Source organism: Kryptolebias marmoratus, linkage group LG5 (assembly GCF_001649575.2).
Source record: "Kryptolebias marmoratus isolate JLee-2015 linkage group LG5, ASM164957v2, whole genome shotgun sequence".
Classification (NCBI taxonomy): Eukaryota; Metazoa; Chordata; class Actinopteri; order Cyprinodontiformes; family Rivulidae; genus Kryptolebias; species Kryptolebias marmoratus.
Window position 1 is genome coordinate 11,443,633 of NC_051434.1, and position 26,820 is coordinate 11,470,452.

The 26,820-nt window shown below is 46.4% G+C and overlaps 2 protein-coding genes across 2 annotated transcripts; one reads left to right on the forward strand and one right to left on the reverse strand.

Moving 5' to 3' along the window:
* Positions 1-7,135: 7,135 nt before the first annotated feature.
* arpp21 (cAMP-regulated phosphoprotein, 21) lies at positions 7,136-17,311 on the forward strand. Its single transcript, XM_017424359.3, has 19 exons — positions 7,136-7,336; positions 11,715-12,111; positions 12,227-12,265; positions 12,366-12,431; positions 12,528-12,636; positions 12,845-12,983; positions 13,147-13,284; positions 13,367-13,466; positions 13,584-13,679; positions 13,773-13,810; positions 13,914-13,970; positions 14,265-14,455; positions 14,931-15,071; positions 15,181-15,269; positions 15,344-15,418; positions 15,503-15,652; positions 15,729-15,831; positions 16,596-16,702; positions 16,848-17,311. Exons 2-19 carry the CDS (start codon positions 11,953-11,955, stop codon positions 17,004-17,006), a joined length of 1,956 nt encoding a protein of 651 aa, XP_017279848.1. The 5' UTR covers positions 7,136-7,336; positions 11,715-11,952; the 3' UTR covers positions 17,007-17,311.
* Positions 17,312-18,355: 1,044 nt separating this feature from the next.
* cyhr1 (cysteine/histidine-rich 1) lies at positions 18,356-26,814 on the reverse strand. Its single transcript, XM_017424371.3, has 6 exons — positions 26,489-26,814; positions 25,664-25,758; positions 23,622-23,765; positions 22,518-22,729; positions 22,256-22,434; positions 18,356-21,315 (listed from the first exon to the last, which is right to left on the reverse strand). The coding sequence occupies exons 1-6, from the start codon at positions 26,777-26,779 to the stop codon at positions 21,103-21,105; spliced, it is 1,134 nt and encodes a 377-aa protein (XP_017279860.1). The 5' UTR covers positions 26,780-26,814; the 3' UTR covers positions 18,356-21,102.
* Positions 26,815-26,820: the final 6 nt, after the last annotated feature.

Below are 26,820 nucleotides of genomic sequence, written 5' to 3' on the forward strand. Positions count from 1 at the left end.
CTATTTAAACATCTCGAAGCTGCGGCTTTCTTTGCTATCGAAGCGTGCGGCACCAGATCTGGGTCTTTTCTTAAAGTCCTTCAGCAAAAAGTAAAAAGGGTGATGGATGGTCAAGCATCTGGCAGAGGATCCAAAGTGTTTTAAATAAGTTGTCCCAGTAGAAATGAAATCATCATGCGGTTTAGATTTGGCTGGAGATGATCTGATCCTGTGTTAGACTCCTGTAGATTGATCGAGCTGTTTAGGAAAGTTTTTACAAGCAAAGCCCAACTTTTTCTTTTAGGATATAAAGTGCTCCGGGGCGGCGGGCCACAGATGGAGATGTTTTGGTCGCGCAAAGGAAGAGACCCGTCGGGTTCAGGCGGGAGTCTCGTGAAGAAGTGAAAATAAACTGTTTACGGATCGCTCAAAAGGAGCGTTAAAAGAACCGTGACTCCCATTTCTGAAAATACACCGGCAGTCAGCTGAGTCGCAATGAATATGTGAGGAACGGACGGGTCAAAGGTCAGATTTGGCAGTCGATGAAATCTCTGGGAGGATTTTAAATCAGCAGCTCGAGTAAGAAAACCAACTTCCTACAGATGGAGACATTTTATACAGATGAGTGGCCCAAAATGTCAGCAAGTTACAATTAATCAAGACAGAAAGAAAGATTGTTACCACCTGCCGCCTTGTAGGGCAGGGGATCACGTAACTGTCTGTTTCTTTGTTTGTCTGTTAGCAAAATATCTCATGAACTGGAGGGCGGAGTTTAATGAAACTCTCAGAAGGTGATCTTAACTTCTGGATTCAACCCAATTCAGTCAACTTATTCAACACAAGAATGGCTACAAGTCGGTCTGTTTTACAGAAACCGAGCTCAGATTTGTTGTGGTTGTAGCTGAGAGTTGCCCTGAACGTGTGCTCGGAGCGCTAACGGATCAGACATCATCTTTGTTTCAAACCGTGGCGTGCAAAGAGGCCAGACTATAAGTTTTCCTTTAATCGGTGTTACTTTTCACCTTTATCTGTAGAATCTGTAAAAATGTCAATATAACAGCATTTTTATTTGATTAATAACCTTTTTTTTACCGTATGGATGGTAAGGAGATAAATAAGTGACAGTTTTGTTTTCTAAAGAAATACCAAATCACTGAAATTGTCCAGGAAGGAGACGAGAAGCTGCCAGATTTCTGTCTGTCTGACGTGAACGTTCAAGCTTCGTGCAGCGATCGTTTTACCCGAAGGAGCTCTGCACAACCACTTTGTGTGAGCGATAAGGAAGAATTTGTTGTTTTATCATCTCGTGCATTAAAATCCGAATCTTCAAATCTATTAAAACGGGGTCTGGTTCAATATAGATAATAACAACTTCAGAGGGCTGTTCAGAGGGTTCAGAACAGTCATTTTCTATTTCGGGACAAAGGGTGAATCTGTGAAGTCGTTTCATCTTCTCCAAACTACATTTATCACAGAGATTCTCTGGTGTGATTTTTTTTTCTCTCTCTCTCTCTCTTTTGAATAATGGGCTCTGTGGATGACTTTGAACTGAGTGAGACTTGAATTAATGGGATGTGAATGAGTCTGCTCAGGTCCTGATGCTCCCGTCTTCTCACAGAGCCGTAGTTTTCACTTCATCTCCCATTTGGTCTGAATTGTTTTCTCAACAGGACCTGCTTCAGAAACAGAAGTTAAATCCTCTTCTTTCTGTTTCTTTTTTTTGAAAAATTAGCTGCACGCGTGTGCTCGTGGTCTTATTTGTGTCTGCAGAGGGTCCACGCTCGCCGAGCAGAGCTCACTTGTGGCCGAAACCAACAGGAAGACGGATGAAGACTCCAAATCCAGGGCCGAATTACAAACTCTGCCAGATTTGTACCTGCCCCGTGGGACTTGCAGACGCTCCAGGAACAAGCTTAATTACCAAGAGGTTCCCTGTCTGAATCTAATTTTAAGATCTCCCAGTTTCAGTCCTGTGGCACTTTATATGTGCTCTCTCTCTCTATTTCCCCCCCCCCCAAATTAATGAGTTAAATCTAATAATCAATCTTTAATTGAAGATCTGGGGCACAGACTGCAACGGGGAAGAAAACGAGGTTAAGGAGGGATTCGTGCCTCATTTTCATCCAGCAGGTGCAGCTAAGCACCGTCCCTCTCAGGCCCCCCCTGGGTGGGCTGTCTGCAGCCTGGACGGCGGCCATCACCTCGGACATTTGATCTCAGCGTTTTCTGAAACAAACCTGGCTGCGGCGCAGATATGAGGCCCAGTAATGTCCACACAGACGTCAGCAGCGTAACAGGAAACCTCATTATGTGTGTCTGATGTGGTGAAACTGTAGGAAGAGGGAGGCTGGATGATTCAGATTCAGGAGGGCTCTGCTGCTGCACGCCACCGAGAGATGAAGGCCATCAGCCTCCCGCCACCGAGGACTCTGAGGCATTTGATGGAATCTGGACTTTTTAAACACAAATATTTCATACGTTGACCCAAAGCAGATATGAGCTGATCAGTTCAGATTTGCACACTTTGCCATTCTGCAACATCAAGGGTCAGCTCTACGTGAAATACAGCAGAACTCTGATGTATCACCAAATGACATTAAAGTTTTAACCTTTATTAAACCCCTTCAATAACTTCGCTTCTATCCCAGGGGTGGGCAATCCTGGTCCTCGAGGGCCACCATCCTGCATATTTTACTTGTTCCTCTGCTCCAACACACCTGATTTGAATCAAAGGGTGATTAACAGGCTTCTGCAGAACATGAATAGGTAATTTAACCACTGAATCAGGTGTGTTGGAGCAGAGAAACAAGGAAAACATGCAGGATAGTGGCCCTCCAGGACCAGGGTTGCCCACCTCTGTTCTGCCCTGAATCAGACCGACCTAACACCGGCCTTTTGTTTGCTAATCGACACCCACTGATGAGAACAGTAACCCAACAGGACTTTAAATAAATGCCAGCGTTTACCTCAAAGCATCACTCGTTGGTTTTCAGACGCAAATCTTTCACATTACGCAAACTTTCTGATCACTTCAGTAAGTTAGAAATCATTATGCAGAGAAAAAAAGTTTAAATTATTCCCATTGGAGCCAATTACGGCATTTAAACGCATCGTCTATCGCAGAACACCTACAAGGGCACTGGATTTATATTTATCTGTTTATTTCATCTTTTGTTTGTGCAGGTAACCTCATTAAGTCTCAGTGTCTCACTCTCAAGAGAGACTTATTTCAAGTGAATAAAGTACAAGATAAACTGTTAAATGAAAGCATCGAATGAAAGCAGACTAAAATGCTAAAAAATAATAAACTGTAACAAGCTTTCAGTGAGGATTTGTCCTGCGATTGTGACAGACATTTAAAATCTTTTAGTGGACTCCAGCCGGACAACTTCAGCTCTGAGAGGGGAGCAGGAAAATCCTTTTTATTTCCACAGTCTGTACATATCAAGGAGAGAAGTAATGAAAGGCAGTGAGCGTAGGCTGTAGCTGCTCTGTTTGACTTATAGGAAGATAAATATAGCGGCAGAAAGGGGAGGATGCATTTGTAATTAAAATATACCAAAGCTGAAGTCTACATGTGGACATCGATGAGTTTACCTGAGAATACAGAGGGAGAAACAGCTTCCAGCATTTGGACGGAGCTAATAGGAGTGTTTATATGACCAATGTCACCACATGAGGTATAAAGACAGCAGCAACCTTAACAATAAATTTAAAAAAAAAGGATTTCTGTAAAGGAATCAGAGTTTCATTTATGGGGAACAGAAGAAAAGTTTGAAAGACAGACCTCCTTGAAGGAATGAATATCGCCAAAGTTTCTAACAAACAGGTTGCCTGATCTGTTAGCCCCCAGAGTATGTGCTGGGGAGGAGTCTCAGCTACTGCTGCACAAATTTTCAGATAAATATTTGTAACGTTGACTGGGTTACAGCCATTTTTGTGTTGGCTGCCAGCTTGAATCAAGATGGCTTCCAAAGGTAATGCAGGGGTTTTGTTCGGAAAGCTTCATTAAAATCTATCCTGGTCTTCATGAGATATTTTGCTAACAGACAGACAGACACAGGAAATTAGATGACTGCCCACCTTTTATAGAAGTGGATGATAAATCCCAAGATACTTAGGGGCTGAAACAATCTTTAGGGGTGTTTTGTGTGAACGTAGAAGTAGGGAAAACTAACGAAACCTTCTCCATCTTTAAAGAGAAACAGAGCAAATCAGACCAAATACTAAAAAATAAAATACAATGCAGACTGCAGACAATCAAAGACCAGGGCAACAGTGTTTGCATCATGATAAACAACTGTATCATCAGCATAAAGTACAATTCTGCATTCGCCGTCGGATTGTTCAACTGTAAAGAGTCCTAAATCACATCCTGGAGGAACACCGTTTGTGACATTCGGTTACCTGGAACTGAGACGAATGAGTTGCGCACACTGCTTACGGCGTTAAGGAAAATTCTACAATTAGCCAATAGATTTGTCTGATTGACTGAGTCAAACACTTTAGACAACAGCTTTTGGAAAATGGCGGCTCCACAGAGTCATTTAGAACTCGAGCGGAAGCATATGTAAATACACAAGTACTCCTTCAAATCGTTCTTTAATAAGTTTCTAAAACACCTAGACCAGGGGGGTGTCAAACAAACAGACCTGATTCAAACGGTTTAATCACCTCCTCACCAGATCAGCAAGTTCTCCACCAGCCTGTCCATAAAGTCATCCATTTAAAGCAGGTGTTTTAAAGCAAGAACACGTCTAAAACGTGCAGGATTGCGACCCCCTGAGGACCGGAGTTTGACACGTGTGACCCAGACGAAGAGGCAGAGTTTAGAAATGAGTCAGTAATTATTCACCGGAGTGGGGTCGCCACCTTTGAGTGAGGGACGTCCAAAAGATTTCAGTGCTTGACACACGTTGATAGTCATTCAGCATTTCCACCTATTGAAGTCACCGTAATAAACTTAACTTTCACCGTGATGTCTGTATTTAAATGTCATCAGAGGTGTGGGTGGAACTCAGGTCTCCTGCCCCTGAACTGACTGCAACATGCTGACAGTCATTTATTTGCTATTAATCAAGGCAAAATAACCAAACTGTGACATAATAGAGTGTGTAATTATTCTCCTACAAAGGGCTGTATGCATGCAGCTCTTGTCTTTGTAATTAAATGCTGTTTTTGATGGGACAACATCTCGCCGTGGCAGATTTTTTAATTAATCACTCAATTCAGAGGCCATAAATGCACAATACATGAGCGCTCGTACCAAGATTATGTGCTTCCTCGGAATTTAGAGAAGACAGGAAGCTCAGGTTTTGAAGCAACTTGATGCTTTTCTGATCTCTGAGTGAAGAAATCAGACTTTACTGAAAAATCAAAGTGGACTACAAAAACGCTGAATTGAAAGTGACATTTGTGGGGAGGGAATGGGGGGGGGGGGTCTACGTCCATAAAAGAAGAAGCTCCATCCTTTGAAATAACGTTGCAGCCGATGACATGTTGTCAGGGTTTAGACATATCCTACAGCTCACTTCGGTAAAATATGTATTTATGTATATTTAACAGACTTTCTTTAAGCAAGTATAGCAGTGATGGGCCCTGTAAGTGTGCTATTAGCTACAAAAGTAGTAGATCTGAAAGTTTAATGTCTTCAGATTGTGATGGAGTATCTAACAAAACAAAAAAAGCAAGCTACTTCTTGAGCTAAAAGTTATACAATTTGTTTAAAACCATCCCAAATTTCATTATGTTTTGCTTCCAAGCAGCCAGGCGTTTTAGTACTCTTTTAAGGTGGACTTGATCAGTTGTTCTTTTGGTTTTCTGAAGGTCTTTAGCTGCTTTTCCTGCAATGAGGAAAACAACAAATGCAGTGCAAAATAAAAAGTGTCAGGCTCTAAAAAAAGCAAATGAGCAATATCTGAACTTTATGACTTTAAGAAAAAGGGTAAAAAAAAGTCATCAGAGACCTGAAACAGGAACTGAGAGACCAATCCTCCTTCAGCTGATCGTCAGCTAAATGTCCTGTTTTCAGCTAAAGGCTCTTTGTGAATCACCTTGTTGTTGCAGTGGTACAGTTTTATGTGTCAAACTGTGTTAAATGTGATATTTTTTAATGGATTCGACTGATGAAACGGGTGCAAATGATGTTTTTTTGTGACAGGCTGCCGGTAACCCTTTATTAAAGGTGCTAATGCGAAAGCATTGAAGCGCGCTGATTACTTTTATCCTGGATCTTGTCCTGCAGCTTTGAAACAAAAACATGCAAATTACACATCAAAACGTAGGTCTGTTTGCTATCTTTCGCCCGGCGTGTCTCTCGCAGCCACGCGACCTTACGGGCCGCGCCCCCACGCGTCCATAGTTATATTTTAGCTTTTTTTAAACTTTTCACATCTCCTACATACAACGCTGGAGACGTGTTTTACTTTTAAGTTTACTTGCAGTTTTTCCTCAGTTGCTTGAGGCTTACTTTCTGTCTGCCTTTCTTACGGCTGCTGTCAGGGAGCGACAGACACAGACCTGTGGTTACCATGGTGACCCCAATGTGCCGCTTTATTTGGTCTTTTTACACTTCATCCAACAGAATGTAGGCTTAGATGAATATATCACTGCTCTACACTCTAGCCTTTATTTTCTGAATGAATCCCAGGTCAAGGTTAGCAAATAAGCAACATTTTTTTCTTAAAAATTGTCAGGTTTTAGTCTGAAAATAAGCTAAAAAGTTCATCTAAAAAGACACCAATCATGACCACTTTAAAAGATTAATAAAAGAAAGTCTGGCTGCCTGGAAGCAGAGCGAAACAGAGACGACTGCAGACTTTCCCAACAGCACTGTGTGTCCTTTTCAGGAATGTGTTCTCCTTAAAATGGGAATTTTCATTTTTACGTTGGAATGACTGCATTTCACCGAGGAATCCTTCAGCATCTGCTCCCATCTTCCCACATGTTCACCTGCGGGGCGAACAGTTACAGGCCTGACTCTGCACCGAGGGCTGTTTTAGGTGGTGAGGTGGTTTTTAAGGCGATATCTTATATTTAAAGCGGCTGAAATTATGCAGAGAAAGCAGCAGCAGCGACAGAGATGATGATGATGATGATGATGATGATGATGATGATGGTGGTGCTGGTGGTGGAGGGGCTCTCGTGTGTGTGGGCGCGCGGCTCTGGGTTCGGAGCGTTCGTTCGGCCTGCCTCCTCCTTCTCCTCCCTCCCTTCCCTTCCCCTTCAGCTCCCCCCACCTGCTCCTCCTGCCTCGACAGAGACGAGCTAAAGGCGGAGGAGGAGCAACGGAGCGTTCAGTCGGCAGGCTCGGGGTGTACGGCAGCGGCACGAGCCCGTGGAGGGAGCACCGCAGCAGGTAAGCTAACGGTCGTCCTCCGCCGCGAGCGCGCCCGACCAACGGCCACTCCGCCGGCTGACATCGACGCTAAACTGCTTTCTTTTTAAAATTTTATTTTATTTGAAATCATTAATTTTCGATATATTTAACGCCGAGGCTGTTGTGTTTTGCGGCGTTAACTCGTTCGGGGGTGTTTGTAGCGTGTGACGGTGACGTTTTAGCCGGTGTGGAAGTAGCTAGCGGCGCAGCCATCAGCCGCAGTCCGTCCGTAGCGCGAGCGAGAAGCGACAAACGGCTGAATGTTTTAACCTCCCGGTATGGCAGGTCGTTGTAACATCTAATCATTAAACACGTTTATTATATTCTCACCAATCAGACTTCACGTTTAAAGCAATGCTCAGATAAAAAAAATAATAATTTAAATGTTTCTACAAATGTAATTATATTTGGCAAATTAGCCGTCCAGATGCCCAGAATGTCCTGTAAAGTTTAAGTGGCCATTCTGACATTTATTTGGTGCAGCCAATATTCATAACTCGTTCATTCCTAGTTATAAAAATAAAGCAATTCAGCCAACCATGATGCCTGTTGTTCTGACCACAAACAACATGTCAGATAGCTCAAATATGCGAGTTTCTCCCATTTCTGATCGAGTTAATATAGGATGGGAAGAATAGTTGGAAGCAGAATAATCGTGAATGTGGAAATCGGTGTCGTTTCTCCTGATAGCTATAAAACGAACGGGTATCTGTATAATTAAAATGTCCATTTTTGTCTATGAGGACAGCTTTAATGATGGATATATGCGTCCGTTTATTATATAACAACGCGGCTTGCCATACTCGGTGGTTTTTTTAACGCAGCTGCTTTTATCCGAGTGTTCGTCACAATGGAGGAGTAAAATGTGACCCTGGATGTTGTTTAACCCGGAATATTTGCCCCGCGGTCCCTCTCGGTTGATGGGTTCGTGTCGGTCCTCCGGCTCCCCACCCTCCTCCTCCTCCTCCTCCTCCTCCTCCTCCTCCTCCTCTCCTTCCCCCGCCGTCCTCCGAGCTCCGCACGCCGCTGACAGCGCGGTGAAGTCCGGGAGCAGGAGGTCCGCTCTACCCTCCCCTCCTCTCCCCTCTCCTCCCTTCTCCTCCCTTCTCCTGCCCGGTTCGGTGTAAAAATAGCCCGGTGTGTTCAGCTCGGCTCGGCTCGGCGTCATGCGACACACACACACACACACACACACACACAAACACACAAACACAGCCCCGCGCTTCCCGGCAGCAGACGAACCGCATGCCCGGGTCAGCAGGGACACCTGTTTGTTTGTGTTGGGGCGAACCGAGCCGAGCCGAACCGAACCGAACCTGACTCAGGGGCCCAGTGGAAACAGTGGGATCCTAGAAAGAGCAAGGGCTGCAAACAGGGAGGCAACAAAAATGTTAAAATGAGGAAAACAGCACAGAAATGTGCAGAAATGTTGCCAGAATTGCACAGAAATGCGAATAAAAGATGCAAAATGATAGAAACCATCAACAAGATGCACAGCTGATGACCTCAGATTGATATTTAAGTTTTTTCTGATTGCTTTTTTTTTACATCTATATGTGCTTAATCACAATATGCATGTGACACATTCAAGATGCCCCAACTATTGAAGTGAAGTTGCAAACCTTTTTTGTTTTCTCTCGTCAGGCTCTGCTGCGCTCTGTGTGTGTGTTTCCCCTGTCTGTGGCTTTGAGTTCAGCTGCAGAACAGCGCAGCTGTGACAAAACCACAAGTCACCTTCTCGATAAGACTCCTGCGGCCGCCCAGGTGTTGCCCGGCGTCACATACGCTCCACATGTGCACAGCCTCCTTTCTGCGTTATCGCGGCTGAGATGAAGAACACCCTGTGGGGGTTCACCTAAATTTGCAACAAAAAAAAGAGAGATAGAGAGAGCAGCCACAGCAGGAAATAAAATATTTACAGTAAAGCAATAATTGCAGAGATAAAGAATAAAGTACCCTGGGTTTTGTTGGAGGGAGACCAAAAGCGCCCCCAATTAGATGCTCTGGGGCAAATCCTATACACATTATGGATAAACGAAGCTCCTAATGGTCCGCGCTCGCCTCAAAACCCTCAATTTTTATCCCAAATCATCTCCTGCCGATGCGTTTCCTAACAAGCTGCTCGACCGGGCGCGGGGAGGATATATGGATACATGAAATCCTGTTTGATCACCCTCGGAGAGTAAACACAAACAGCAGCTTTTTTTGTCACCAGAGGCAGGGACCATTTCCTGGTTTTATTTGTTGTTTTTGTTCTTGTGGTGGAACAAAACCAATATTTCTCAGAGGGTCTTGACCTTGTGGTGAGATTCACTGATAATTACAGCCCTGCTATCGAAAGACGGCTTCTTCTTTTTTTTCATGGGCTTTAATTATGAGGATCGCAGACTTAATCCTGGGTTTGGCTGACAGGGGGCCAGACGAAGGGGCCCACCGGCCGGCCTGTCAATGAGCCAGGCAGCTTCTGGGTGGAGGAGAGCAGGCAGCTCCGAGGCTGGAGGATTCGGAGAGCGCAGCAGATGGAGGGCGATGTAGCAGGGGTGCTGGTGCTCCCTTCCTCCCGCCGCCATCCGTCACACGCTAATGATCGTGTCACACCTTCTCCCCGGGCGGCCGGCCACTTCTGCAGCGCTCAGCTAAAAAAAAAACCTGGTGGCTGCGCTTAAATCCCACTCCACGCACACCACCTCCTCCTCCTCCTCTCTCCCTTCCACCGCCGTCGGCTGTGAAACCTGCAAACGGGCTCTCCATCACCAATTCTCACTCCCCCCCCACACCGCCACCGCCGTCTCTCCTCATCCCCATTCACCTTTCAAGCCCCCACAGAGCGTCTCCTCATCTCTCGCCATCTTCGCCTTCCCTCCCCTCGGATTCATCTTGCTTCCCTCGGAGAGAATTCATCTCCGTCTCCTGCTTTATGTCCTCCTCTCTGAGCCTAAAAAAAGAACACGGACATGTCGATTTGTCCCCCGACCTCCCCCTCGGTGAAGGTAAGAGGTCACGAGGCAGCCTGCCGAGTTCTTAACATCCTTCTGAGCGTCTGAGTCTCAAAACCGTTTTGTGTTTTTTACTCAGGCTGCGGCAGACAAACCACCGCACAGATCCAGATCTTTATTAGCATCCTGGTAACCGTAAACCCTCAGCTGCATGAGGCAGCAGGGCAGTAAGTGGTTATGGTTTTCATTAAGGATTAATCCTCCCATTTATTAATTAAATTATTTATTTATTTATTCGTGCATCCTCTTGTCTGCAAAACATCAGAAGTGGTGGAAAAATGTGCAAAATAATTCATTATGCTCGTGTCTTTTTGATGCGTATTACATCTCTAAAGAAAAGATACCCCCCCACACACACACACACACACACACACACTCACACACACACAAACCTCTGAAGGTTTGTTTCATAACAGGACTAATTTCAGTGAAACTGTAAAAAAAACAAAAAAAAAACCCTAATCAATACAGCTATCTGCTTATCAGTGAAACATTTTTCTAATTACCCGATTAGCACCCTAACTGCCGACCATAATTATCTGAAGTACGGAGGGATTTATTTTCTTTTTACAGGAGACATTTCTTCACTCTGCCGAGGATTTTCCAGCTGTAAATAGTTTGTAATATTTTTATGGTTTTATTAGGGCGTCTGTGGGAAGTAAACACCACTTTGGTTTCGCTCGGATTGACAGAAGTCCCCCCCTCCATCCAGAGACACTGCTGTTGTTTCCCGTTGGGTGTTAAATAACCATGTTATGGGACTCAGCATCCTCTGAGCTCGTCATTCAGTCCCAGGTGTTGCAGGATTAAGCGTCCCCTCGAGCGGCGCGTTGCAGCGGAACGTGCACCCCGCTGAGCGGTTTTTGGCTGTTTTGGAAAAGACGGTGGAATGCCACTTCCTCTCGAGTGTGTGTGTGCGCGCGCGTGTGTGTTTGCGTCTGCCTCCTCGGCGATAACGCTCACCGCGGGGATCAGAGCCTCAGCTTGGCATTCTGGGAGCATGGTTGGTGCCAGATCAAATGATGCTCTCCTCCACAGCTGCTGTTTCTAAGAAAAGCTCGAGGACGCGCGCTCATACCAGACGGCCTCTGTGCGCGCGTGAAATACGCAGCCGCGGGCTTCTGCGCTGAGGCCACGAAGCCCCGGAGACGCTCTTACAGTAATAACGCTGACTACTGGGAGGCAGCAATTATCTGTCACACCGGGCGAGCACACGGGACGCGCCGACAGAGGTCCACGCACAGATGAACGCAAGATCAGCTGTCATGTCTGGATGCATTTATGCTGTGGCAACTGTGTGTGTGAAACATGAGCTGTCATACAACAACTGCTAACACGGTTTTATTTTTTAATCTCTTCAGGCTGTTTTCTGTTGACCAGTGAGGAGCCCGCAGAGAGGAGGACAGCGGAGGGAGGGAGCACAGTAATTGCATTTTCGTTCGGCCTGTGGGAAAATGGGATGTATGAGCCCACCGTTCACCCGTGAGGCTCCCCAGTGAACTATTGCACACAGGTACGTGCGTGGGTTCACGCGAATCAAGGCAAAGCTTTGTCCGAACCCCCCGGGTCGCATCTGAGAGGTGTGCGCTCCGCGGAAGGATGACGGAAGCAGCTGTAGAGGTGTTCGTTAAACCCCGCGACGTGACGTCATGCAAGAGCTGCCCCTCCCCACAGCCGCCACCGCCGTGCCTCCCCGCCCACTGCAACCAGGAGGGGGGCGAGGGCTGTCAGACTGACGTTAAAAAGCTCGAGCAGCAGGTAGGTGACGTTACAGGAACGGCTAAAAGCCGGGCGGTTAAAAAACGACGCGTCTCCCTCACTGACTCAACTCATATTTTACTTTCTGATAATAAATTGTGGCCCCGCTCCGCAGGAACACTGCAACCAGGTGCAACCAAAGAAAAAACCCAAGGTAAGCTAAAGTGGCGCTGCCTCGCATTATTCATTCTTACTGAGATATTGATTGCACCAGGCCCTGTGAATCCGTAATATTGCTTGTGCGTGTGCTTCAGGTCAGAGGAAAGTTGGTGCGCAGCATGGCCGTCAGCGAGGTTTCCTTCCCGCCTGAAGAAACCAACGTAAGATGTGCTCACGCGCTCATGCCGTCGTCTTTCTTCCGCCCCCGTACCCCCCGTCAGCACGCTCAAATCGCTCTTCATTCTCCTCCGTTCCAGCCCTTTCCAGACGCAAACATCTCGTCAGGCTGCCATGACAACGAGAGAACTTCCTGTAAAGAGGAAGAGCGGCAGAGCTCAGATCCAAAGAAGCCTTCACTGTCCAAAGGTGTGTGTGTGTGTGTGTCTGCGGGAGGTGGATGTTTCATAAAAGAGAGGACAGTCACAGCAAATAAAGTGTAATAAAACGTGATTCCCTGCTCCTGTTTAGACGCAGCTTTCCTGGGGCGTTTAATATTGCGACGCAGTCTTTTATTTTTATTTTTTTGTGTTTTTACTTTGGCGACACATCTTTCCTGCTCGCTTCTTCTCCCCAGAGTCCAGCGTGGAGTACACGGACTCCACCGGCATCGATCTCCACGAGTTTATTGTCAGCACCCTGAACAGCAACCCCCGAGACCGTCACATGCTGTTGGAACTGGAGCAGGACATGATTGACTTCATCAACAGCAGTAGGTGTGTGTGTGAGTGTGTGTGTGTGTGTGTGTTCCCCTGTAGTCGCCTTTTTTAATATACAAGCAGAAAATGAAACCTTATGAAAGATTAAAGAGGGAAGTGTTTGTTTTATGGAATATAACTCTGGCGTTTTCATAGTTCCCTTCCTGGTTCTGTCTCTCAGCCCCTTTAAAAAGTTCCGACACATGTCGTCCTATCACCGCATGCTGGTCCATCGGGTGGCAGCCTACTTCGGCATGGAGCACAATGTAGATCAGACAGGGAAATCTGTCATCATCAACAGGACCAGCAGCACGCGCATGTAAGCTTCAGTGATCCATCTGAGCGCAGGCGGTTTCGAGTAGTTCCTTTAGTTACTGACGGCTGTGCTTGTCTGCGTAAAGCCCGGAGCGGCGATTTCTGCATGAGGTGCCCAAAGAGAAGACCGACGAGATCCACCAGTGGAAACGAATTTTGAAGAGGGACAAGAGTTCGGACGAGCAGGTCTGTGTGCGTCCCCCCACCTCCCACCACCCCCACCCGGCGATTAATCTTCATAATCGACATTAGTCGCAGTCCCGTCCCTGACTCGAGCAGTCCTCTTTTGCCTCTCCCGAACAGTGTCGTCGTCACCTTCTCCGCGAGAAGCAGAGCAAGTCGATGGAGGAGCGGGAGGAGGAGTACCAAAGGGCGCGCGAACGAATTTTCAACAAAGAGGTGAGAGGAAAGGGAGCGAGACGGACGAAACGGACAGACAGACAGACAGAATAAAAAAAGAATCCGTCTAATTTCTCCTCCGTTCTTTTCCAGCCACCCTGCACTCAGGAGAGCACCCGAGCGGAAACCAGGTAACCTTGCCCGAAGAGTATTTTCTCCATGTAACTTTCAGCTTTTTATATTTAAATGAGAACATTAATATCCGTCTGTGTGTGTGTGTGTGTGTGTGTGCAGGGATGTGGAGGAGAACAATCCATATGCTGAGACCCAGAGGAAAAGACAGCTCTTCAGGTGCGCACACACGCAGTCATTTATCATCTTAATCTGGTCAGCCTGGCAGGCGCAGAGCTTCTCACAGTCTGCTGCAGAAACAGAAAGAGGGCCGAGATCTTATTTTAGCCCTCTGTGTGCACCGGGGTGCGGGCTTCCTGGCAGCAAAAGAAAGTCTTTAAAGATAATTTTGGTGAATTAATGTGGCGTAGAATCCTCAGCCCCTCATTACGGGCTGCATACAAGCAGGTCTGGGAGCCATTTTTCCCTCGTGCAGTAATAAGGCCGCAGGATGACTGTGGATGTGCCTCACAGGGGGAGCCGTGACAGCTCGGGCTCCAGCTGGACAGGCAGCAGCGGGCAGAGCAGCACTGAGACAGACTGTCGCTATGGCAACGACCCCCGACCTTGGAGCAGCACCGACTCAGATTCCTCCTATCAGTGGACAAGCCCCGCCTCCAACCCCCGCCAACCTGCCAGTCACAACTGGGACGCACGAGGTTCAGGTGCGTCTCTCTGAACTTGATAACAAAAAAAAAAAAAATTAAAACTTTTTAACACTCCTTACGTCACGTCATCAAGGTGTAAACTCAGTCACCAAAGGTGGGACACTTTCACTCCTCGACACCTGCGTTTCTGCACACTTAGGCTTCGTCGCTGCGCCACACTTTGAAAAAAAAAAAAAAGATAAATCACTGTTTATAAATTATCAGCTTTTTATTCAGCGGCGTCTAATTAACAAAAAGCAGTGGAAGTTCTGGTGTGAAAACGGAGCTCAATCCACAAATCTTCACACGAGAGCTGTAAATTTTCACACAACACCTCCAGTCTTCTTCACATGTTCAAAAAAAAAAGAGAAGTCATTAATGCTGAGGGGTGGCGTACAGTTTGTTTTTAGCACCATTTTGTTGATGTTTTCCCTTCTATTTTTCAGATTAAGCTTCTGAATGTAATTTTCTATTCTTGCTCCGTCTCCCTCAGGCTCCATCTCTCTCTACAGACTGTCGCCCGCCTGTCCTCACTCCTCTCCTCCTCCCATCATCGAGGAGCCGCCTCCCAGCTCTGCCTTCATCGCGGAGAACAGCATCACACCGGGGAGCATATTAGTGAACCCCGCTACCTGTACGCCACACACACACACACACACACACGTGCACCTGTATGTCGAGAAAAAAATAAATAAATAAAAAGGAGTGAGAAAATTTATCAGTCTCAACCTCTGACCTCTCAGGGCAGCCTTTCCTCAACCCCGATGGGACGCCTGCTGTGTATAACCCTCCGGACAATCAGCAGCCAATCAGGAGCCACACTCAGCAGCAGGTAACACACACATGCCTGATGTGTTCACACTGACACACACTCTCACTCTGTCTCTGTCTCCGTGTCTCTCTCAGGGGGTCCAGTACATGCCTGTCTCTTACACGGCTCCACAGATGTTACCCGTCTCTCCCTCGCAGCCATACTCGACAGTACGTAACGCTCACGGGTCAAATGTCTGCTTCCACATTGAGTGCGAGAAGCCTGACCTCCTCCTTCCTTCCCGATGCGGTCAGGTCGAAGAGCTCTCCTCGCAGTTCACTCACGTGGCGGTGAGCTGCCAGGCGGTAGGAGGAGACGGCCCGGCCCTCTGCCCTCCCAGCTACATCTATGCAGCAGCCCCCGCGCCGTTCAACCCCTCCAGCTACTGCCAGCCCTCACCTCAGGTAAAGACGCTCCCGTCACGCCGTTTTCACGTCGCCACTTAAGCTGGAATGAGTGCTGACGCTTGTCATCCGACAGGTGCCTGTGTATTGCGTCGGCCAGTACCCTACCTCAGCTCCGCATGGATGCAGGCCCGTCTCGCCCACCCAGCACATCTACAGCCAAGCAGCACAACCCACAGGTACCATCCCTCCTCCCCCCACCGGACGGTGCGAGGACGAGCCGAGAAGGAAAGGAGGCGAGGCGGCAGCAGCAGGGGAGGGGGCCGTTACACTGTCAGAGATGTAGTCTGAGGGTCTCACAGTGAACCGGTCTCTTTTCCCGCCGCTCCTGATCGTCACTCAGCGTCTGGGAGAGTGCCCCGTCGGGGGACATTTATGTTTTGATCATTTTATAAATAATCTACGGCTCCTAAAGATCATCAAACTGAATATGCTCTAAAACAGCAAATGGTCTGGATCCGGCCTGCAGGGGAGGGGAGATGATGCAGAAGCATCAGAACCGATAGAAACATGCCAATTTACTCCGTTTTTTAATATTTTCTTTACCGATTTATGTGCAACTTAAACAGCCTTTTATCAGTCTGAGGGCATTGTTCTGGTTAACGGTATCTGATGCAGAACCTCGTTAGAACTCAACGGCTCAGCATCTGCACTGATTAACAACAAACGTGTACAAACCCTAAAGCTCAAATACTTGTTTAATACGAGAAATTACATTTTCCCTCCAACACTAACCTCCCACCATCAGACTCGACAGATGTGAGGCTGAGAAAATGTCATTAATATTATTATTAATAATTATTTTCTACATGAACCCCGCAGAGTCTGACCTCTGAGCTCCGCTAAAGTTACTGAAGTTGAGTCACTTTGGTTTAAAAGCTGCAGTGATGAAAGTGTTGATAACCTCCTGTGTGTGTGTGTGTGTGTGTGTGTGTGTGTGCAGGAGGTTACAGTCCTGCTGTGAGGGTGCAGCCGTCCTCCCACACCCAGCCCCTGCCCGTGCTGGGGTCCTACACACCAGTCGCCCCCCTCCAGTGTAGCATGGTTCAGGTAAGGCACTCAAACGCCTCATTGTGTCTCAGACTCCAGCAGCTCGTCTCCCGGGGGGAAGCGTTTAGGAGCCGAGAAAGTGCTTGTGGTGGCAAAATCCTCCCGCATTTTTTATTTATTTTCTTCTTCTTTTGTCTGCCTCCAGGGGGGCATTTCAGTGCCCTTTCCCCAAAGTAAAGCCGTAAGCGGGGGAGCCGGGGATGCGGGCTACTGCTGCGTGGCCCCCCCACCCTCCCACCACAGTAGCTGCCACCCTCCCAGCTGCGCCGGCCTCAGCGCGCCGCCGTGGAGCGCGCAGTACTGACGGAGCGACGGCGCCTCGGCTCCCGCTTGAAGCCACATGCTTTTGCACACGTTTTTAAACGCAAACACATCGTTCCGCAGTCCTGACGATGCGGGTATGCCATTCACGCAGAAGACACTTATCCTCGCTCACAGAGATAAATGTTCCACTGTACCAAAGCTTTAGTAGAAAATATATCAGACCTGCTGTACTGAATGCATAATTTATATACACAAATGGAGTTTTATATTGTTATTAAATTATATATTGTGTTTTAAGGAAATGCACTGTGTGAAGAGAATAAAGTGCCCTGGCTTGACTGAAGAGGTCACGTTGTCTGCATCATCCTTCCTCTGAACTCCACGTCAGGAAGCACGAGAAACGCGTGACGGCTGGCGTTGTGTTGTTTCTTTTAAGTGCAGAGTGTTCTGCTGAGGAGAATAGGAAGCTCAGAGGGATCTTTCCTTTAATTGATTGGAGGAGAAACTAATGACGCTTTTAAAGTTGAGAAAGAAATGAGTCACGCGTAACTTTTGAGCTCAAATGGGCAAAGATTTCCAGGCGTGGAGCATCAGCGCCACCCGGTGTTCAGCAGTGTCCATTACAGTCCATTTTTCTGCTGCTGCTGCTGTATTTTTACTAATTAATGATTAGTAGTTTCCATTTCCTGTCCTTAATTTTCCTAATTTGAAGAACTGACCTTATATTTTTAGCTTGACATCATAAAAAAGCTATAAAATCTCCTAAATCCTCATTTCTTAGTCAAAAGGAGACAATCTTCCTCACCAATTGTCTTAACTCAAATGATCTTGGTTTGGAAAGGCTTGTTTTTTCCCTCCTCCTTCATGTGTCACAATGAACGGCTCCTGAAAACCGAAGACGCCAAAATGAAGTTCGGCGGGCGGCTAATTTTATTTACACCCGGCGCCGCTTCTGCTGAACATCCGCTCAGAAAGATCAGAATCCGGCTGCCACAATTCAATTAGCTCCTGCAGACGCATGGGGCCGTATCGTTACGCCAAAAAAATAAATAAAATAAAATAAACGCACGCTTTTAAGTCTTCGGGCCATCGCCCGCTCCGACTGTCGCGCAGGCAATAAACTGCCAATGAGGAGTTGTTTCAAAAGCTGCGTAATTCATTTTGCGCTCCGAGTGATTCATATTCTCTCCCATCAAATTCAATGAAACATATTTATCACCCACACAAGCCCCCTCAAATTAAATTTAGATTTCATAACTGCGGCACAGAATACATAATTTATAAAGGCCGACGGGTTCACGGAGCCAGGCCTATTTTTGTCGAACGTTTCGCTCTCTCACACACACAAACACACACTCACACACGCCCACGAGTGTGCAGAAGCGGCGCTGCAGGTTCCATGATCTTTAATAAAAGGCACATGTACAGCCATAGTGAGATGAGTGAGTCCACTGGCATAAAGTCGAAGCAGTAAAACACGAAAATACAGGAAAAGTAGGAGGTCAGGAGGAGAGAGATCCATCTGCCTTTACAGTAGAGTCTACTTCAGTAACATCAGCTCGTCTGCATTCAAGTCTAACACGACAAGCCATCTCCTCTCACACACACACACTAAATCATCCAAAAAAATAAAAGTCCAGATCACCCTGAGGCTCGGTTTGGGTATCTGTTGGTGATAACAGGACATCCACCCACCGTGTTAAACCGAGCTTTCTTCTGGAGGTGGTAATCCAATAAAACCTGCTTAGATTTATTTCTTTTCTTTTTTTTTTTTAAATATGCACCGAGAAAGCAGATGGTTGGTGGTAATCACAGCAGCTTCTTTAGTTTTTAAACTCCGGTCTGATTCTCCTCAAAGCTGCTGGAACCAAAAAAGAAAAAAATCAAAAATCACTTTTAGAGAAACAAACGTTAGGCGAAGATTAAAACAAAACAAAAATAAGAAGAAAGCTAAAATAGTTTCATTATCAGGTTAGAGCTATAAATTTAGCACGCAAACTTTTTTTTTTTCTTTTTTTAAATGTTGTTAATATTACTTTAGTGATTCAAAGTGTCAATAAATGTCAAAGTTGGCAAAATGACCTGGAAGCGGCCGACATGATGAACCACACGGGTCTGGTGGCGGTCCAGGCTCAATAATAATAATAATAATGATGTCATCGAGGACGTTACAGCTACTGCGGAAACCAGACGTTTACATACACGGTCTAAAACGACTAAATCCGTCCTGTTTTAGGTCAGTCAGGAGTCACAACATTAATTCTTTTTGCTCGAATCATGAGAGAGAGAGGCAGGATGGTTCATCACTTCCTTCAAAGTTAAGAAGAAAGACACTGAGATTAAGATGCCTTTGAACAGCCTATTGAAGCCCTGATGAGGATTTCATGGCATCGGGAAGGGAACTGTCGATCTCCACAACTCCGGTTCAGCTTCCAGAAGTCTGAAGGTCCATCTGTTCGACGACAACCGCCACGAGAACGTCCTGCCGTCACACCGCTCAGGAAGAAGACGGGTTCTGGGTGCGAAACGCGCGACTCGACCGCCAAACAAAAGCTGAAGATGTTGAGAAGACGCTGCCGAAGCTGGTGGGAGAGTCGCTATCCACAGAGAAACGAGTCGTGAAGCAACATGGGCTGAGAGGCCGTCTCCCTGAACGCAACACGAACGGATCAGATTACGGTTTGTAAATACACACAGAGACAAAGACTTCAACTTTTAGAGTTACTAAAACACCGTCCCAACTGTGAAGTACGGGGGTGGCAGCATCATGGTGTGGGGGCGTTTTGCTTCAGGAGGGACTGGTGTGCTTCAAAAGAACTTTATGTGGAAATACTGACGCAGCAGCTCAAGTTTTGGACACAAATGGGTCTTCAAATGGACAAAGGCGGCAGCATTCTGCCGGGTCGGACACAAAGTGACTTCAAGGCAACAAAGCCAGTGTTTAGGAGCCTTGATCTTAATCCCACAGAAAATCTGTGGGCGGAGCCTAAAAGGCATCCCACAAAGCTGACTTCGCTCCACCAGGTCTATCAGGAGGAACGGGACAAAATCCCAACAAACTACCGTGAAACGTTCAAGGAAGGAAACCCAAAATGTTTGACCCGATTTATACAGTTTAGATGGGCTTGGAAGAAAGTAAAACAAGTAGGTATAAAACTGGACATCCTGACTGACCTAAAGCAGGGACGGTTTAGGCTGATTAAACGTCAGACTGTGAGAGAAAAATGATCCTTTTGTGTACAGAAACATCTGGTTTCACCTGTACGATCTGTTAACACACATTCACACACACAGGCATCCACTCCCATGCTAAAACTCAACTTAAAAAGAAAAATAAAATGTGCACAGGTACTTAAATATTTGGGGTTAAGAGAGAGAGAAAAAAAAAACGCTGTTAGGGTTGAAGGTTAAATATAACCACAGCTGGAGGAAAAATGTCAAAGAACTAAAATATGCATGCAGCCAAGTCGTCTCTCCTCTTGAAAGAAAGAAAGAAAGAAAGAAAGAAGTGTGCAGGAGGGGTGAGGGGATAAGGTGAGGTGCTGCTTTTTAACTTCTGGCAAAGTCTGACGTAAAATGGGCTTTTTTTTTTTTTTTTGTCGAAACAGAAGGACAGCGTTGAGGACAGCGGGGGCACTCGTGACTCCAAAGAGCGGCTCAGTCGAGTCAGTCGCCGTTGTCACGCCGTCTCGTGTCTTTGGGACAGCTCAACATGCAAGCAGAGCTCGAGTCGCACCCTGAGGGTCGTCGCTTCAACTCCTGTTTCTCAAACACACAGGAAATACACGCAACAAACACACGCAGCAAACCCTGCTTTGGTCAGTGTGTGTGTGTGTGCGCGCAACCTTGGCTGCGAGTGTCCCGAGGCGAAAGGTCAGTCACAAACCACAACTACACTGCCACGGGTCTCACCCCACCCCGTCGTCCTGCTTCATCTTGTCTCCATAGCAACTCACAGCTTTCCAGAGCGAGGATGCTCGCTATCTTGTAAAAGGAGGTAAGTGTAATTAGGTGTGTGTGTGTGTGTGTAGGTGTTAAGAGGTATCAACGGTTCAGTCTCTTTAATCATCGTCTTCAATCGCCACACTTCTTCCCCTTCGCCCTCTTCGTCTCTCCTCCTCCTCGTCACGAGGCCTTCATTTTTGGACTTGGAAGATGAAGAGGCGCAGGTTGATGTTCTTGGCGGCCAGCAGCTTGTTGCACTCCACCGAGTCGGAGATGGGCAGCGGGACGTAGTCGGTCTCGTTGGTGTCGTTGCTGAAGGAGTGGTGGTAGATGACGGGCTTGATCCGCACGTCGTCGTACGGACCCTTCAGCAACAGGAAGGAGCACTCCAGGGCGGAGTTCACCTGCGCGCAGAAACACGGGAGCAGACACGACTTCTTACCCACAATGTTGGCAACTCAAGCTTTTTAAATCACAATTAAACTGCTTAATTACTGAGGTACAAGCAGCTTGTTTTGATACGGGAGATTAACACAATATTGTGTTTTTTTTTTTTATACAAGATGGCAGCCATCTTGAATCAGGTCGACTCCAACAGTGAACTAGTCGTAGATGTTTATTCATGGTTACTTTCAGAGAATTTCGTTAAAATTGCTCAGTGGTTTAAGAGATATTTAGCTATCCCTGTAAACCAATAAACACACAAGCGAGAATGTTACTGTCCACCTTCGTTTTTAATCTGTGAAAAACAATAAATAAATAGTAATCTGGAAAGACGGAGGCGAAACCGTCATTTTCAGGCTCATTAAATCGTTTCTGGGCGCCTCGTGTGTGTTTGTTTTTTTGTTTAACGAAGAAGAAACATAGCTGCAGAGACCGAACGGGTCCAAGTAACTCGTCCCTCTCTGTCTCTGGGGGCCCGGGCAGAAAAAGAGAAGCGTACAAGCCGCTGCTTGTCTGTTGGGTCTCAGGTGGCCATCATGGCGACGAGTGTGAAATAACGGAGTACAGTCCCCAGGGAGAGTCCACCCCTGCTTGAATTAGATAAGTAAACTGACTCGCCTCTCCCGTCTTTTGCTTTTATTTTTGTAAGCGAGCACGCCAAGCTTCGATAAAGACTGATTCGCAGCAAACCCTTGTGTCATATTCGAGTTGTTCTCACATGATCGTCATCCTCAGTGAGGCTCTTTGACGGGGTTTGTTCGAAGTTCCTCTGAAAGCATTTTAAAACTTCGTCCCCGCTCCAGATTCGGCTGACTTCCAGAAAAGTGATGAAACCCTGAAACCCAGCAGGCACGCGGGAGCTTAAAAATAGACGCGTTGGAGCGAGGGAGGCGGGCGTACCTTGCTCTTCAGGATGAGCTGGAAGGAGAGCGTGCGCTTGCAGGAGAGATTGGGGTTGCGCTCGGAGTCGTTGACGCGGGCCTTCAGCACCCACGTCTGGTTGAGGACCGTGAAGCGCGGCGTTTCGTAGTACAGGCGGGTGATGAAGTCGTCGGTGCGGTACGGCCTGAACTGCACCTCTGGAGGCGGAGAAGGCCGATAAGAAAACGTGACACACAGAGACGGTCTCCTCTGAAGTTCGTCGTTTCTGTTTTTTTTTTACCTGTAAACCCAATTTTCTCGTAGCACAGCAGGCTGAAGATGCTGTTGTAGAGCTGCATGTCTCTGCGGTGGTTCTGGTCCATCTCACCCAGTATCCCCATCAGCTCCGTGCCGGTCTTGGTTGGGTGGGAGCACTCGCCTTCGTGCGCCGGCAGCTCGTGGAACGGCCCCTGCCAGGGGCAGCCGATCCTCTTGTACTTGCACTGCGTCACCCTGGAAACGTAGCGGCAAGGCGTCGTTAGAGACGGAGGGAGCAAAGACGCCGCTTCGTACAAATTACATCCTTCGCGGAGGCACTCGGCGATGAAGATGTGATCACTTGCAGCGATTGGAAGGTAATTAGTAATTAGCCGAGGATGTGAACTGCAACAAATTCATGCCCGCTGAATACCGACCTCGGATGAAAGAGGCCACGGATTAATATAATTTACATCGAGGATGGAGGTGATTTTCAAAGAATACTTGTTATTTTATTAAAGTAAAGGGAGACGTGTATAGCATGAAAGGTACTACTTAGCCTCTGCAGTGAAGCACAGCTAATTAAAGCCGCTCTTTACGCGTCTGACTGAATAGTTTTGTCCTACGGAAATAATCGACGGGAGTTTAAGTCCGAATGACTGCGTCCTTGAGAACAACAACTTCTCCGCCTCCAATTTTGTTTTTCTTTGTTTTGTCTGACCTGACCAAAACGAACAAAGAAATAACAACAAAAATAAAAAAAAAATTTAAAATCCCACCTGCCATGGCTGCTGTCATAGCGACACTAACACAGGCACAAGGCAGGGTCACCTGCTGCCATAGAAACCACCCCATAGGGTTTCAGCCTCGCCTGTGACTAACGCACAGTCTGTAACCACGTTAGCAGTTTGTCCTCAATCTTCTCCACGTCGGCTGCGTGCGATCGTGTTACCGTGATCACGACCAGCAGATATCAGTGGGTTTACAGCTCGTTTAGCCTGGATTTAACAGCCTTCGGGACTAAAAACGACCCGACGATAAGTTTGGGGAGAGTTTTCTCACTTTAACAAAAAAAAAAAAACAAAAAAAAAAAACAGAAACAAAACAAAACCCAGGCTGTGTTTCCTGTGGGTGTGGGACATAAAACCTGTCTTGGCACTCCTCCTTCTGGTGTCTCTCCAGGCTGGAGCGGGGGAACTGTTTTAGGCAGAAGGTGCATTCTGTCGGCAGCTCGCTGACGGCCTTCTCCACCGCGAGATTCCTGCAGCACAGGTTCTTGCTGATCTCACACCTACGCGGACACAAAAAAAACAATGATTCATACGCCGGTGCTGTGGTGCACCTAATAGTCGGACGGGAGGGCGGTACGTGATGTACGAGTCTGCAAACGCTGGACAAGAAGCACCCAGCAGGAAAACAGAGAAATCTGCACCGATCGGGGCAAACTGAAGCAGCAAAACATGAACGATTAGGTTATTTTTGCTAGAGTGCACACATATGGTGGAAGATACGTTGATCGGGAGTGATTAAGTAAAGAAAGAAACATAAATTGTTGGAAAGAAGTTGTTTTGGCAGTAAAAAAAACTTGTGCAGACAGGCTTTGTGCTGCACGGAGGTGAGCGTGATGTTTCTGTGAGCTGCTTTGGGCTAAAATAATTTGGTTTTTTTATATTCGAGTCTTCCCAACACGCCAGCAGGCTGTCAAACTGCTCCCTGCTTTAGTCTGAAGTCAACCTGAAGGCTGCGTAGGAGCACTTTAAAACCTTCCAAACTCAGAGGATGCCACGAACACACACTTTTCTCCTTTTTTTTAGCCACTGCTCATCTCTTCCTCCTCATCATCATCATCAATTCATCTTCATCTAAAAGCCCCAAAAACTTCATTTTGGTCCCAAACTTGGCTTCGACTCGTCTCCTTAGCTCTGCAGTCTATCCCAACTACAATCGTGTCCTTTACCCAGTTATTTATCATTTATACCTGGTCATTTATTCATTTCATTTGTTGTTTAAAGTCAAGACTTTGACCTGACTGATAGAAAACATTCAGTAAACGTTTTTATTCCTTTTTAAAATCATTCTTTGGTCACCGTTTTTTCCATAATATCCCGTTAACATCCAACGTTAACGTTTCATTTTGTATTTTCTGGCATATTTTTGAATTATATGTTCAATCGGTTTGGGCAAAACAAAACAAGCCCAAACTATGAACTCACACCTCCATGTTTAATTAAAAGACGGGATGAGATGCAGCGCAGTTCTCATTTAAGTCAAGATTATGTTTACGTTAATTATCATGAACCTTCTCCATGTGTGACTTTCAGTCACCTTGCTGTTGTTTTACACCAAAACATAATAAATTTAACATCATTTTCTACTCGTAAGTATTAAATATGTACTTACTAATTTGAGGGAAATACTTGTAATGTGCTATTACGCAAAACAACAACAACTCCAGACAAAGAAAACAGGAGAAACAGAAACGATTTCTTCTGTAAAACCAGATGTAAATATTAAACAAAAAATACGGCAGTAACTTACAGCTTTATTCAGGGTTAATATATTTTCCATTTCAAAGTTTCGTACTTTTCCAGACTCTAATGTTGAGATTTCTTTGTTGATTCTTTTAAAGACTTTGACGTTAAAACATTTAATTTACTGCAAACGATCTACCTGTCTTGATACCGGGGTAAAAAGGTCTTCCTCTGTACAAAATACGGTCATGATCATTTGGTAAAACTGCGTTATCATTTTTAGTAAAACGGGAAACGTTTTATACGTTTTAGAGCTGGGTAACCTCCTGACTGAATAGTTGCCGTATGTGTAAATTACTGGTGATAATCTCTAGTTAAACAACCACAACGTGGAAGCAGTTTGGGGTTCGATGTTTCGTTTAAAGACACGTGAGAATATAGAAAGGCGCGACTGAAAGATTACTTGTAAGGTTTTTTTTTATATCATACGTTACGTTTGCCTTACATGTGAAGAAATGCAAAAAGGGACCAGAGTCTGGGAATGTTTTTACATAATTTGCTTCCTTTTTCCATACTTAGACCTGGAAAACAATTATCACTTATCACATACAGACAGCGGTCTTTTCGTCCTAACCCGCCCACTACCGTACTTGGAGGATCTCCAGTATCCGTTAAAGACTTCCTGTCTCGCTCTGGAGCTCTTTTTTTGTGTTTTTACCTGCAGTTGGGACACGTGGCCTGTTCTTCCTTAAGTCGGGAATCAGCCAGGAGGTGGATAAAACAGCCGGCACACATCAGGTGTCCGTTGGTACACTGGCACAAAAAAAATAAAATAAAAGTGACAAGTCAAGGGAAAAGAGAAACAACATTACTGAGGCTGATAAGTGGGCAAACAAAAAAAGGGACAAAAAAAAAGGGAATATTTTAAGGGTATATCGGTCTATTCATACCACAAAATGGTGTTTAAAGATGGCATTATCAGACATATAAGCACCTAAATCCACTTTATTTTGGATTGTGATAGAATTAACGTGGGTTTCCTACAACAGTAGAGGCCTTAATGTAAATTTGCAGACAAATATAGAAGCAAAGCTACATTTTTACGAAGGTACTTTCTGCATTTATTAATTGTGCACGTTTATAATTAAAAAAAAAAAAAAGACTGAACAAGCTCGGCCAGCTGTGAAGAGCAGTTTGAGGTCACTGAGGAGATCTTAAAAAAGGAGTAAAATTAATAATTATATGCAGGTGGAGCTTGTATGTGGGGTTTCTGGGGAGGATGTGGTTCCATTCAGGGTGAAGCTGAGGATATTTCACACTACAGTGTTATTAACTTGAGCCTCCACAGCTGACACACCTGGCCCAGGTGTATCATGGCCTCACTTTCTGGAGGCTGTTGGAGCCAACACGTTCAACAGGTTGACCTCGTGGTGTGGGGCTACATGAGGAGTTTATACAAAGTGTTTCAGCTGATGTTTGACTGGGAGTTAATGGTGATAAGGAGGAAGAGGAGGGGGGGCAGGTTGTGATTGACCACTTTTACCTGGTACACAGACGCCTTTGGCAAGTCTAGGCACACGGTGCAGCACAGCACCGAGTACAGCCTCTCCTCCAGCTTCCCCGACTCCCCCTCGGGTATTTTCGCCCTCTTCTTGGGCGGCTCGTCCGGGTCAGCCTCGGGCCCCTCTCCTCGCCGCAGCCCGACCTCCTCCTGCATGGCCGCGACCCCGGCCGCAGCCTCCGCCGCTGCCCCCACGGCCCCGACCCCCAGGCCGGCCGAGGAGGAGCCAGGGGCAGCCGCAACGCCCACGTCTCTTTCCTCCAGCGAAGACATGTCGCGTATTAAAGTCTGTTTGCTCGAACGCGACTCGTCCC